The sequence below is a fragment of the Camelina sativa genome, chromosome 18, assembly GCF_030686135.1.
Source record: "Camelina sativa cultivar CO46 ecotype springtype chromosome 18, ASM3068613v1".
NCBI classification, from domain to species: domain Eukaryota; kingdom Viridiplantae; phylum Streptophyta; class Magnoliopsida; order Brassicales; family Brassicaceae; genus Camelina; species Camelina sativa.
This window is the reverse complement of record NC_141897.1, coordinates 4,913,405-4,927,798: the sequence shown is the minus strand read 5'-3', so window position 1 is coordinate 4,927,798 and position 14,394 is coordinate 4,913,405. Positions and strand designations below refer to the sequence as shown.

Here is a 14,394-nt window from a genome sequence, read left to right as displayed (position 1 = left end):
TTACATAACTTTTTGAAGAAAATAGGAAGAAAAACAAAAATGCTTCTGTTTTTTACGTGACTAATTAACTTTAAATAAAAAGTGCAATAATTACTTTTTTCTCATTAGTTTTCTTCTATAAAAGTGGAAGGATTATAAAGTGTTTGTTTGTGAAACATTTAACCCTTACGTTGAATCCTTCGTGGTTATAAACAGCCTTCAAACCTCTTTTTTGTTGAACCATCTTTTTTATTTTTGTTTGCGGACAAAGAAAGGTTAATTGGGAGGAATTTATATTAGTAGAAACTAGAGAAAGGGTTTGGGGAAAATTCTTTATGAATATGTTGTTGTCTTAATCAACGATAGAAATTTTATATAACACCCAGCTCATAACGTTTATAACAATATTATGGTTTGTAAAATTATACATCAATACTTTCCCGTACGACAAACATGATGCAGAAAACGCAAGGTTTGCAATCATAAAACAGAATATGTATGTCGTGGATATTTGTCGAGGACAGAAAAATCATGTCAACGAATTCCTCATAGTATAAACTCTAATCTTGAAAAGAAAGAAGGATGGAATTTCAACTCATCTTTGGTCTTGGTAAAAGGGGAATAACAACATCTTGTGGGTGCAAATCCTACAACTCCACAAATAATTGTCCTAGTGTTGGACAGCTCACAAAGCGGACTAAAAACAAATTGACCTAAAAAATATGTGTTCCAAACAACTCCCTCGTAATTGTAAAACTATTACCAAACAAAAAAATCTAAAAAAAAAAGTCATAACTCAAACCCTAAAACCATCATCATTAATTTAAATAAAAGAAAACCCCTCACTAATTATTGCAAAAAAACAAAAACCAAACCTGATTCTATAGAAAAAACGTACGAATCAAACTGAATAATTTAAAATCTTGTAAAAACTAAAACCCATGGGATCAAGAAACAATCAGGTGAACACATCCCTTATTACTTATGTCTTCATCGTCTTCATCTTCACTGTCTCCCATGTCTTCTCCACCAAAGGTCACTGTCTCCAAGATTTTTCTCTTGTTCACAAAGACTCTAATGCGGAAGCGTTAATTTCGATCCATGAAGATCGCCTGTTCTGATACCATGTAGAAACTAGAGAAAGGTTTTCGAGGAAAATCTTTATTATTATGTTGTTGTCTTAACCAATGATACATGAGTTTATATAACACTCAACTCTTAGGGTTTACAACAATATTAGGGTTTACAATAACCAATATGAATACAACCCAACATGGACTTGTCGGCCAATAAACCAATAATATCTCTCATGTTTACGAGATTTTAAAGCATATTTTCTTAGTGTTTTGAAAATTTTACGATATTATGTGTTTTTCTATGTTTTGAGATTTAGATAATGAAGAATTCGCTATTTGAGGATGATGTAGAACAAAATACAAAGCAAGAAACCAAAGGAAAGGAAGAGAAGATCGCAATGATGAAAAAGACCCAGAAGATCAAAAGTGAACCAACAACTATCTATGGGGATCATAGAACAAACCCTTACAACACACCCATATACCTACCAACATCAGGCGTACTGATCTTCAGTTAGGGAGAATGGCACACAGTCTGATGACAAATGAGTTTCCTCACCTTGGTATCACCAACGATCTACTTGAAGATGAACACAGTTCGATGGACAGTAGTGTATACAGTGTACCACAACAGTTCATCAACCAGTACTAATATCATGGTGATGCAGACTCGAGATCTCAGGCAAGGCTAAGAGTTACAATAATAATGGATTTCACCAGTCTTACAATGAATACATGGGAATGGCAAACACAAACATAAACGCAATGGTAGATGGAGAACATGGAGTTGTCTTTACAGGCTATGAGGAACCAGAACGATGCATCAGCATCCACATCAACTATTTACTCTTACTTTGATTTAGATTCATCAAACCCAAATTCGTGAAACAACCCAACCCATTTTTTTATATATAGTAATAAGTAGTGATCTCATACTCGCTAACATCCTAACCCCAATCAAGTACAATCAGCACATAACAATCAATAACATAAACCAATATCAGTAAACGAATGAATTAAATAAACGAATAACCAACAACATTCCATCAATGCCAATAATCATAAAACAAAGTCATAGAACCAGCAACCTAAACATCCGTTCTAGACAATATTGTTACATTCTATCAACCTAACAAAAGCACAGAACAAACAACAAAGCCTCTAGAACATACTTCCTCTTCATCGGCTTAATTCCACGATCACACTTTGCTTTAACCTTCACCGCAACACAAAAGAGATGCATAAGTATTTCCAGAAATATTTAGTGAGACAATCCTCCCATCTATTGGGCTATACACACAAGCAAGAAGATCTCCACATGCCACAATCAACAAAAAACAAAGAAACCAAGCAATACACAAAGGAACAAAGTGTCAGCTGCCTGCTGAGGATGGTGTCGACCGACAGTGATCACCTGGTGTCAACCGACACCCAACTGGTGTCAGACGACATCTGCTCGACATCTCCAAAAACCCTAGCAGTGTTGACCGACACCTCCACATGGTTTCGACCAACACCTCCACAAGGTTTCGACCAACACTTACCAAAGCCCTCGCGCCGTCCTTGCCAAGCACCGATCTCATTCGATCTGCAACTCTGATTTCCGCCTACAAACACCTCACATGCATCCAAGACATTTCCATGAGTGAAACCAAGCCACATGAGTCACTAAAAGCACACAAACACCCAAAGAAATCAATAAAACAACTCACATAATCACAGAAACAAAGAGCTTAGCTTAGATAAGTTATGGTCATGCACTCTCCTTTGCAAAACAAAGAGATTGACACACAAACAATCAGAAAAAATACCCGAACCCTAACCAGGTTGACGGTGTTGAGCGACACCCCTCATGGTGTCGATTGACACCATCAACCAAAACTTGGTTCACGGGCATTACAATTTGTCAGCTAGAGTCAACAACTATAGAGACTTCAAGCCATCAAAGGGACTCTGAGTAGCGTTGGGTTTGGGTTTAAGGAGTGGTATTGCATTGTAAATTTTATTATAGGAAAAGGAAAAATCCCATAAAAAACCACCAAGGCGGCAACGACTTCCAGTTTAAACCTCCACACTATATACTCCCAACTAAAACCACCAAAGTGTCAAATTTATTAAATCAAACCTTCAATATGAAATTCAGGTTCGTGAGTCCACATTTATCACCGGAACAGTTAACTTCGTTAACGGAATAGTTCATCCCGTCAACTAAACAATAACTTAGTTCGTTTAATAACCCACATGTGTCGATTTGGGGGTTAGTGTTAGTAAACAAAATAAAAGACTTACACGATGTCTTTTTTTGTAAAGACTCAAAAGCATTGTATGAACATTGTTTATGTTTTATGGAATGATTTCTTTTTAACTGATTGTTTTATTTTGATTTTTCTTTCTTTTTTTCCTTTGTAATGTTTTTACCTATTTATAATTAATTATCACGTTTAAAAGCCTAATAGAACAAACAGAGTTATTGTTCAATTGACGGGGTGAACTATTCTGTTAACTCCGTTAACTGTTCCGGTGATAAATGGAACACAAATGCCACATTGAAGGTTTGATTTAATAAATTTGACACTTTGGTGGTTTTAGTTGGGAGTATAATAGTTTGGAGGTTTAAACTGGAAGTCGTTGCCACATTGGTAGTTTTTTATGGGATTTTCCCTTTTATTATATATAAAGATGGAAATGAAAAAGAAAAAAATGTCATTTAAACAATGAACTTTCAAATTTTGGTCATTTAAACTATAAAATTTGTTGTAGATCATTTAAAACATCAACTTTTATTGACTAGTTCTTTTAAACATTATATTTCATTGACCAAGAAAAAAAATACATGACGTTAGATTTGATAACTAAGTAACTAACAACATTACTTTGTCGTTAACCACTTCGTTAACGATAAAACAAAGTTTTAATTCAAAAATATATTATTTCCGTCATTTTCGTTTCAAATGAATCATTTTCTCTTTCGGTTTTTTTATTTAATAATAACAATTTCTAATAACATGACCATTAGTAATTCTTTTGAAAATAGATTCTTAAATAATATTTTAATATAATAATATTATTTAATTTAAATTTTGTTTGTTTTTGACAAATCAACCAATAAAATGATGACATATAGTGAAAAGAAAGTCTGAGAGTGTCTTCGGAGATTTGGACAGCGATCTAGCGATCTTGTGTCTCTCTCTTCTCGATTTTTTATTATTTTTTTGTTTTTGTTAATTTTATACCAACTAGTAGATGACCAATGGAGACGGTCTAAGTTAACTAATCATAAAATTAAGTTTCAGAGCCAACCTATCTTAACTTGGAGTATTTGATTAATGTATGAATGTAAATGCAAATGACAGCGAGGCTGTGGACCTGTGGTAAGAACTATTGTATGTTGTTTTCTTTTCCACAAAAAAAAATCATTGATAAGAAAATATATACATAAGATTAGATATATATATATACGCCAGCATACACTTTTTAGATGAAAGACTTTGGTTCCAAATGGTTTGTTGTATCATATGAGAATAGTTGAAGACTCATCTCAAAATTTACCATTTATGATGAAAATGTAAGAAAATATATATTCACTTCATTTATCCCATTTCATGTTAGATTGATGAACATAGAAAATAATTTTGAGAAAATATTTCATCCATTTATAATGAGAGAAACAAATTAAAGAAGAATAAAACATTACTTATTTCAATTTATTCCACTAGAATTTTCCCATTTTATTTATTTTATTAATCATTTGCACATTTTACTACGGAAAATATTATGATTTGTGGTCAAACCAAACGATGTATACAAAAATACAACTAACAGTATATGTTGTGTGGAAGAGAACTCCTAAATATTGAAATAATCTTTACATAAATGATAAAGTGTGGCCATCAATTTCAGAAATGAACGCTTTGGATACATGAGAGCCAACGGTCTACATACCGTATCGAAACCACCCACGACTTCCTCGATAAGCATTACACACACACATGACACATCATTATATTAATTTTATATTCTAAAGCCACCATATTGTTCACACATTTTCATGTGAAAATGTGTCACATACCTTATCTGTCTAATGAGGTATAGGTCAAACTCTTGACAATACGAACCTCTCTTTCTTTCTCAACGTTTTCATGTATAAATAAACATCCTAAAGAAAGTGAATAGCCACCACAAAGTTCTCTATAAATAGCCATTTGGTTTCTTTTACAATCTTCATAAATCAATACCTTGATCCCAAAGAAGAAAGAGACTAAGAGAGAATAAATAAAAAAAAAAAAAAAAAAAAAAAAGAGAGAAGAGAAATGTCAGGTGGATGCTCAGGTATTATATAGATAAACACCATCTTTCAGCATGTGCACGATAGAGTTTCAATTTTATAAAGCACTATAGATTTATTTTGAAATATGTATATTCTGTAATAATTCCTAAAATTTCTGTAAAAAGTTATAAACACATCAAAGATATGTTTGTTAAAAAAGTTGCACATAATTTACATATACTTTGAGAAAATTACGTACGTATATATCCGTGCATGATATATAGTTGATAATCAATCATAAAGTGATCATAGAGTATTATAATTTAGTACAATAAATATATTTGTAATATGACAATGTATATATGTATAGATACTGCAGGTGCAGGGATGAAGAGCAAATGGCCTGAATTGGTGGGGAGAAGAGGAGAAGAAGCAAAAGAGATCATCGATAGAGAGAACTCCAAAGTGACGGCTAGGATTATATCTGAAAATGCGGTTGTTTTGACCGTTGTGGTTTGCGATAGGGTTTATGTTCGTGTCAATGACCACGGCATTGTCACAAAAACCCCGGTCGTTGGGTAATTTAATGATACATGTGTGTAAGAAGAATCAGTGTGGAACTTAATATGTATGTAATGTATGTGTGAAATATATACGATATACTTGTTGCGACTGTTGTAATAAAGAAACTAGGCATATATATAATATATGCCTCGATTTGTATGTTTCTTATAATGGTCAAATAGTTATAGTTGACTTAACTTATCTTCTATTTTATTATTTGTTTTCGAAAGTCAACTTTTTGATTATATATACAAACTCCAAACTCCAAACTAAATAATCAACCACGAATCTCTTGTATATCATAATTATTTGGCTTTCTTAGTCTAATAAATTGGGATAAATTCAAACCCTAAAGGAATCAAATTAAGGACATCGTGAACTAAGTTTTTTTTTTCTGAACATTTGTGAATTTTCATCGAAGAAAAGGATTGTAGGGATACTACAATTTTGATACACATACTAGGTCTTGCCAAAAAAAATTAAAAAAAAACAAGGGCTAACTGAAGATTACAAGATTGGAAGTTTCACTTGTTAAATATGTCGCAGCCAATGTCCCAAAAGGTTTCTGAAGTTTTTCCGATGACCCTTTGCAAGAATGGCATCTCTGACTTGTCTATCGAGCACCTTGAACTGCACATGTGGTGGCGTGAAGTTGTTGTTATGCAGACGATTATTCCTTTCAAGCCATCAGGAGTAAATAACAGCCTGTGAAACAAGTCGCCTAAGCGTTTGAGTAGAGGTAGTGTCCGATAGATCCAGCCACGCCGAAAAAGCTTCCCAAGTTTGAAACACAGAAGGCCTATATCCTAGACATTTTGTTACCTCTGCCCACAATGCCTCACTATATTCAGAATGGAGGAAAAGATGATCTCTGGTTTCAGGGAAGAGACCGCATATGCAGCATGACGTATCAATTTGCATTCCCCAGTTTGCCAATCTTGCTCTCGTTGGAAGTCGGTTTTGGTGAGTGATCCACAGAAGAAACGCATGCCTTGGGATAGCTCCTTTGTACCATATATACTTGCTTTGACCACGACAAGACATTTTGCATGTATCTGAGGACCTCCCAAGTTTTCTTTATATTAAAAGAGCTTGAGCTTTCACCTTCAATTTCCCAGAGGAAGGAGTCCTCTTCATTTGTGGAAGCTGGAAGATGAACTGTTATTAGGTGAATGTGTAGTTGCTCTGCTTGAGGCGAACGTGCTGGTCGTATTCTCCATGACCTTTGAGAACAGGCCATGGCAACAAAGCTGTTTAGAGGGATCCCAGTTTGTGTTGGTCCCGTTGGCCCCAGGAAATTGATGAACGGTCCAAAAGGCGTCCACCAATCATGCCAGAAGCTTACCCGTTCTCCATTACCAACCTCACAACGCAAGAAACGACTTGCAAGGGGACGAAGGTACAGTAGAGCTTTCCACGTCCACGAGTTCTGTTTCTTTGCATGGATCAGCCATATTAACAATAATAAATATATGTAACTAAATAAAATTACAATGGTCGTAATTCATAAATGATCTCTTTCCGTTACATAAAATTATAATTTGATACACTAACACTACACACCAAATTTTGTTTTCCAAAATCTAAATGTCTTTTTTCAATATACCCTTAATCAAATGTCGATTGCGAAACGGAAAAAGTAATAAAAAATAACTAGTGACATGTTTTAAAATTTTGACTTGTTTTTAAACCATTCACGACTTTGCAATGGATTATCAACTTCGTCGCTAGTTTCTCTAATTCTATCATGTCTCTTTCGTGTGTTTGAAAACATTTCGTGAAATAAATAATAGCGATGATATTATCAATCACATTATCACAATCATTACAATATACGATAATTTTAGCCATGGAAAAACTCGTTTTTAGTTTCAAATATATAATAAATAAATAAACCCATTACCGAAAATAAAAGTATCACCACAATCTTCAATTTTATTTACCAATAGCATGATCGCACACAACTAGAGACCATAATAATCTCTTTATTATTACATTGTCATACAAACAAACGATAATTTATACTCGTTATTTTTTTATGGAGTACGTTACGTAACATTTGATATATATACCGTATTATAATAATAATAATCAACCGATTATGGGAATTTGAACAACGACTCCGCAATCGTTGACCCAAACATAAACACGAGAGCAAATAAAGATCTCGGGAACAGCTGTTCCATCCAAAATGATAACTGCCTTCATTTTGGGGTTCTCTCTTTCGATCACTTCTTTTGCATATTCTCCTTTTGTTCCCATCAGCTCTGGCCACGAGCTTTTACCTGGATCTGTTTATGAATTGATTAACACATAAGAATTGGACCTAAACTTTAAGAGTGACATCACATAATGATGGTTAAGTATGTAATATGTATATATTTACCTTCACATATGCTTGTCATCTTTACTTGAGTAAATGTATTGATGTGTAGGTTTACGTGACTTTAGTTATGTCGTATCGTGGGTTGTTCTCCGGATAACAAACATGGTATTTATAGATCGTTGATTCTGAAGATTTCAAGTACATTGGTTGTTCAATATTGACTTCCCAAGCTTTTTGAATTATAATATAAGATAGTTATACCGTCTCGTATTCAAGTCACCCACAACTTACTATATATTAAATTAAACGAATTCTAATTTAGAAAGCAACCGTATCGGGTATATCACAAATAATCGCATATGCATTTGGATGATGTTGATCTATGTGATGTGGCAAGCGGCAAGTGGCTACTGTCAAGTTTGTCTAAGGACTAAATACTCTAATAGATACGAAACTCCCAAAAGGTTCTTCTCAGCTTTTCTAAAGAAGATGACACTTGGCATGTTATTTATCTAACATCTGTCTTCTTTTATTATTTGGACCTAATTAATTAAATTTATTTGTATTTGGATCCTAAGTAAAGGTCCATAAAACAAACAAAAAAACTCTTTAACATTTCCTTTTTCTCTTCTTCAATAAGAACCCGTTGTAGACCCTTATGATCTAAAGCCACCATTTATCAGTTTGTGGTTTCATCTTAGAAAAAAAAATTAATTATAGTTTATTTTGAAATTCTAAATATGGGTTTCAGTCTTATGTATGATTTAGGACAAAGCCAGATTTTAGATTATGTATAAAATTTATTTCTGGGTTTCAATCTTATAAATGATTCATCATGGGCAAGAAAGGATTCTAGATTCTATTAGACTGTAGGATGTTTATGTGTTCTCAAAATTCTGTTATAAATTCATAAATTTTAGATTTTCATTTCTCCTTAGTTTTTGGCCTTTAATCTTATATAATCTAATGGTAGGATGTTTTCTGTAAGTAATATTAAAAATTACAAACTTTTATTCCATAAAAGTAGAATTCATTCCGTTTTCCATGAAATTAGAATTCAATCCTTAAGTACTCTCCTTTTAAAACAAATTTTCAGTTATTATTATTTAATTTCAGTCATTAGGTTCCTATAAAAAATTATATTATTTTTATATATCTTTCCAAATTTCAATAGGTATTCTTGAATAATTTTAAAATTATTTTTGCAGGTTATCGTGTTTGTTGTTCACACTAGTACTACACAGAAAAAAATTTCGTGAGAATGTTTGACAAATATATTTATTCATTAGAGTGTTTATGTATGTCTTTCCTACTCTCCATGAACCGGTCCGGCAATTTTGGATGTCATACGCCAATATTTTTTTAAAACCCATTTTTATTATTGTAAAAAAAATTATAAAATATACTAATATAAAAAATTATTTTCATTATTTTCATATTGTAGTTCGTTGTTTGCTTGCTCACATTTTTCTTTCTCTTTTCAATGTTTTGTTGTTCATTTAAATATTCATATGAAAATAAATATTATATTGCCAAATAACTCATTATTCTTTTAAAACTTTTCGAATAAGGAAACTTTTTAATTAGAGTTAATAACTGAACTTGTAATTTTAATTTTATTTTTTTCTACATAAAAAACATAAAACTTTTGGCCTAAAATATGCCCCAAAAAAACTGATGCCCTACTCTTTAACTTCACTTGCTTGGCCTATGGGTAGAGCCTTGAACCATGTTTTATTTTTACTTTAGGGTTGTCGTGTTTGTTGGTTGTTGTGTTAATATTACTATGTCCTGAGAAAAATCAACTATACCATGATTTAATATGTTGGGCCTGTTAGGTTCTGTTCTTTTCTTATATTTTAGAATTTCAATTTTTATTTTATTTTGGACATTCATGTGGTAAAGCAAGATAAACTTCTTCTTATTGGATGATGCATATGTGTTTCTTAGTAGTCTTCATCTTTAAGCAAAAAAAACGTAATTAAAATTATTATAAAAAAGGAAAATTGTATGTTTACTATCATATGCTTAAAAATCATGTTGTTAAGCTTGTGATGTCTTTTTATATCATGGTACGATATGAGTTGCATTTTTATATATTATATCTGATTAATTTGACTTCTATAGTTTTGAGTAGTATATGCTAATTGTATATTGGTATCATATATTTTTAAGAATCTTAGTATCAAATAGCTTTAGAATTAACCATGTTAGAGATAAAAGAACAAAAAAAATACCTATAACACTTTCCACTTTCACATATAATAGTTTACTTTTTAATAAACTTTATTATTATAACATTTGACATTATAATATTCTTTGGCTTGCCTTCTAAGTAGATACGACAAAATGATTATTCATTTTATTCAATTGCATCTATGATGATGATGAAATAAAACTATTATACTCATCCAAAAATTAGGGTAATTTTTATAACATTATTTACTTGGATTCATTTTCATTATTAAAGTTTCGTAAAACAATTTTAATTTGTATTAGAATGTATAAATAATAAATTATATTATGAGGGAGCAATGTGATTGCATTTTTTACCTCACTAAAAATTAACTGGTAAAAGTATTTATTAAGTTCATTTTTGTTTATCTAAATTTCATATTTAGATTGTATCCATGTAAGTTATATTCCAAAATTACATTTCTCTGTAGATTTCGAACTGTTAATAGAAATGTGCAAGCGCAAGCGACAAAAGAAAAAAGATGGTGAATGCTGAAGACCATGTGCATTGGTAGTTTGTCATAGAGTTTTTAATAATTAAAATAAATGAAAAAAGAATATAATTATTTTAATTGAAAAAGGGAAAATCGATTCTCAAGGTTTAACATCTTAATTAAATAGTTTATTTTGTTATTTTTTAATTTTAAAATTTTTTATAAGTCATAAAATAAAATAAGTTTTCTAACAAGTTCCATTATGCATAATTTTAAACAATATTTACATTATTTAAAATTAATATTAGTTGATACAATAAAAATATTAGTATGATTAAACAAATTATGAGAGTTGTAAAAAAAAATAGTATCGTGAAACTTTTACAAGTTGTATTAGTATATATATAATTTTATTATTGATAATACATATATGATATGAAATATAACTACTTAATAAAATTAAATATAATTAATAAGCAATTTAATATGTTTTAAAATATTATTAATATTATATTAAAAATCAAATGCAAAGAAAAATAACAAAATAAGTATTCAAATCATATTATATTAAAAATATCAAATTACATTATAAATAAAAATATTATATTGACGAGAAACTCACCAAGGGACACACAATATTAGAAAGATGTTTTTAAATTTCTCTATATTAAAAAACTAATATTATATAATAAGAAACTTAATGAGTCTCTCACCAATGCACATGCTCTAATATGTATTGAAAATCTAAAGGGAGAAAAAACCATACATTCTACTATACAATCAAAATTTTCTCCATGTATTGAAATACTATAATACTATATATAAAAGGAAAACTCAAGTAACACCAAACAAATGAACCCAAAAAAAACTTAAATGATCAGTATATTTTTAAAATCACAAAAATAACCATTGCTGAATAAACAAATAAAAACTAATAATTTCTAAATTACTAAAATTGAACAACATTATAAAAACTAATAATTTCTAAATTACTAAAATTGAACAATATCGTAAGCTAAACCCGTGTGTAGCACGGGATGACTTCTAGTCTTATATATATTTTGTTTTATCTGTGTGCTTTCTTTAGATCTATTTTGTACAATGGATAACGTCGTTTTATATTTTGGTTTGCGCCGTAGGAGAGTACGTAGCCATGGGCGCAAATACCTGTTACTTGCCACGTATCTGCTTTACAACAACAAGTACTTCGTTGACAACCAGATAATTAATAAGTACACATTTATGACTTACACGTACAAGGCAAATATCAAGTCTTAAAAACAAATTCACTTATCTGGCTTGTTTGTCCGTTATTTGGTTTAATGTAGGAATTTTTTTAATAATTTATATGAATGTATATATTTTATAGTTTATAACTTACAAAAACCAAAACCAGAAAAATAAAAAAAAATAATTAGAACTTAGAATGTTTTGTAATTTGTATTGTATATGATTTTTTTTTTGTAGTTATGTACTTTGGTTCAAGAAGTAAGTATCCTACAAATTAAATAACAAGCCGGATCAAGACGGGTCTAGTTTACTTGTAAGTAATCAGATTTTGAACAAGTACTTATTACGGAAGAGAAAACGTAAACAAATGTGTAAATTAAAGAGTGAATGTAAATGCAGATGTAGTTGTGGATAGAGCTATATATGACCAATATATAAAAGTCAACTTGAATTCAAATATGAATGGTCTTCTTTTAATTTCTACAAATTTAATTAAACAGAAGGAAAAAGATATATACATATGACATATATCATATACCTACGCGCCAGCATACATTTTTTTTAGATGAAAGACTTCATGACGGTCGGAAACTATTATGTTTTGTGATGTAGATAGAAAAGTACAAATAAAATTGTGTGGAAGAAAAATTCGAAATATGGACAAATATCTTGCATAAAATGGCTACCAGTTTCAGAAATTGGATTCACGAGAGCCTACGGCCGGCCGACATACCATATTTAAACCATCCACGACTTGCTCGATTAAACATTACAAATATGTTCGTACAAGTTACATATTTTAGAGCCTCCATATTGTGTTCAAACATTTGCATATACAAACTATGTCACATGTCCTTATCTATCTCTGACGTGTATCTAAATGGTAGGTGAAACTCTTAGCAATATATAATTGACAAATAGGTACATGTCAAATAATACGTAATTGACAATTTTGAAAACAACATCACGTTGGGTCAAAAGCGTACGAATCTCTCTTTCTTTCTCTATGTTTTCACATATCCTAAAGAAAGTGAATAGCCACCGCAAAGTTCTCTATAAATAGTTATTTAGTTTCTTTTACAATCTTCATAACTTATAACCATCCAAAGAAAAAAGAGAGGAGAAAAAAGATTAAAAAAAAAAAGAGAATAGAAATGTCGGACGTATGCCCAGGTACTAGATATACACCATCTTTTAGCGTGTGCAAGATAGAGTTTCAAATTTTATAAAAGTACTATAGATTTATTTTGAATTTATAAATATAGCTATATATATTTTCCATAAAAAAAAAGTTACTAACACATCAAAATTATGTTTTCTTAAAAAAGTTGCACATAATTTACAAATAGTTTGATTGAGAAGATTATGATACGTAACTATTTAGACGTATATATGAGTGCATGTGCATGCATGATAGTTTTTTTTTTCTTTTTGGAAAGAAGGCATTAGGCATGCATGATAGTTAATAATCAGGATCATATTAGATAACAATTTTAGTAATACATATTATGTAAATATGTAATGTGACAATGTGTATATGTATAGATACTGCAGGAGAAGGGATGAAGAGCTCATGGCCTGAACTGGTAGGGAAAAGAGGAGAAGAAGCAAAAGAGATCATCGATAGAGAGAACACTAAAGTGACGGCTGAGATTATTTCTGAAAATGCAATTGTTTTGGCCGTTGTGGTTTGCGACAGGGTTTATGTTCGTGTCAATGACCACGGCATCGTCACACAAATCCCTTTCGTTGGTTAATTTAATTGTTATCTATGTGTGTGAAGCAATATGGAACTTGATGTGTAATTTATGTGTGAAATAAGATATGCTTGATTATAACTGTTGTAATAAAGAACGAGGCATCTATATGCCTCAATTTGAATGTTTATTTGATTATAATATTAAATAATTGCTATATATATATATATATATATATATATTAAAAAAGAATATATTCATGATAACACCCTCGATATAGTCGATCTCCCAATATCTCAGCTTTCAGTTAAATTTATTTGTTCTTGAGTTTTTATGAACACAAACGAGAACATGGTATTTATGATATTGCGTTTTGTTCTCCTACGTATATCTGTAAGAGTAATTTTATAGCTATACACTAAATATAAAATTAAAAAAAAAAACAAAAACAAAAACTTAACGCATAAAATCAGAAAATTTTATGTAGCCATAGCTTTTCGTCCTTTTCCTCGATCGAAAATCTTTGAAGAAAAAGAAGATGAAGTAGGGAGAGGAGAGACGAGACAACAGGAAAGTAAACGGACAA

At 30.8% G+C, this 14,394-nt stretch overlaps 2 protein-coding genes across 2 annotated transcripts; one reads left to right on the top strand and one right to left on the bottom strand.

Annotated features, from left to right (window-relative positions):
- Positions 1 to 7,801: 7,801 nt before the first annotated feature.
- Positions 7,802 to 8,407, bottom strand: LOC147921535 (inhibitor of trypsin and hageman factor-like). The gene is made up of 2 exons (XM_087498155.1): positions 8,273 to 8,407; positions 7,802 to 8,177 (listed from the first exon to the last, which is right to left on the bottom strand). The coding sequence occupies exons 1-2, from the start codon at positions 8,289 to 8,291 to the stop codon at positions 7,978 to 7,980; spliced, it is 219 nt and encodes a 72-aa protein (XP_087354281.1). The 5' UTR covers positions 8,292 to 8,407; the 3' UTR covers positions 7,802 to 7,977.
- Positions 8,408 to 13,187: 4,780 nt separating this feature from the next.
- On the top strand, positions 13,188 to 14,016 carry LOC104760597 (proteinase inhibitor-like). The gene is made up of 2 exons (XM_010483548.3): positions 13,188 to 13,284; positions 13,657 to 14,016. Exons 1-2 carry the CDS (start codon positions 13,266 to 13,268, stop codon positions 13,866 to 13,868), a joined length of 231 nt encoding a protein of 76 aa, XP_010481850.2. The 5' UTR covers positions 13,188 to 13,265; the 3' UTR covers positions 13,869 to 14,016.
- Positions 14,017 to 14,394: the final 378 nt, after the last annotated feature.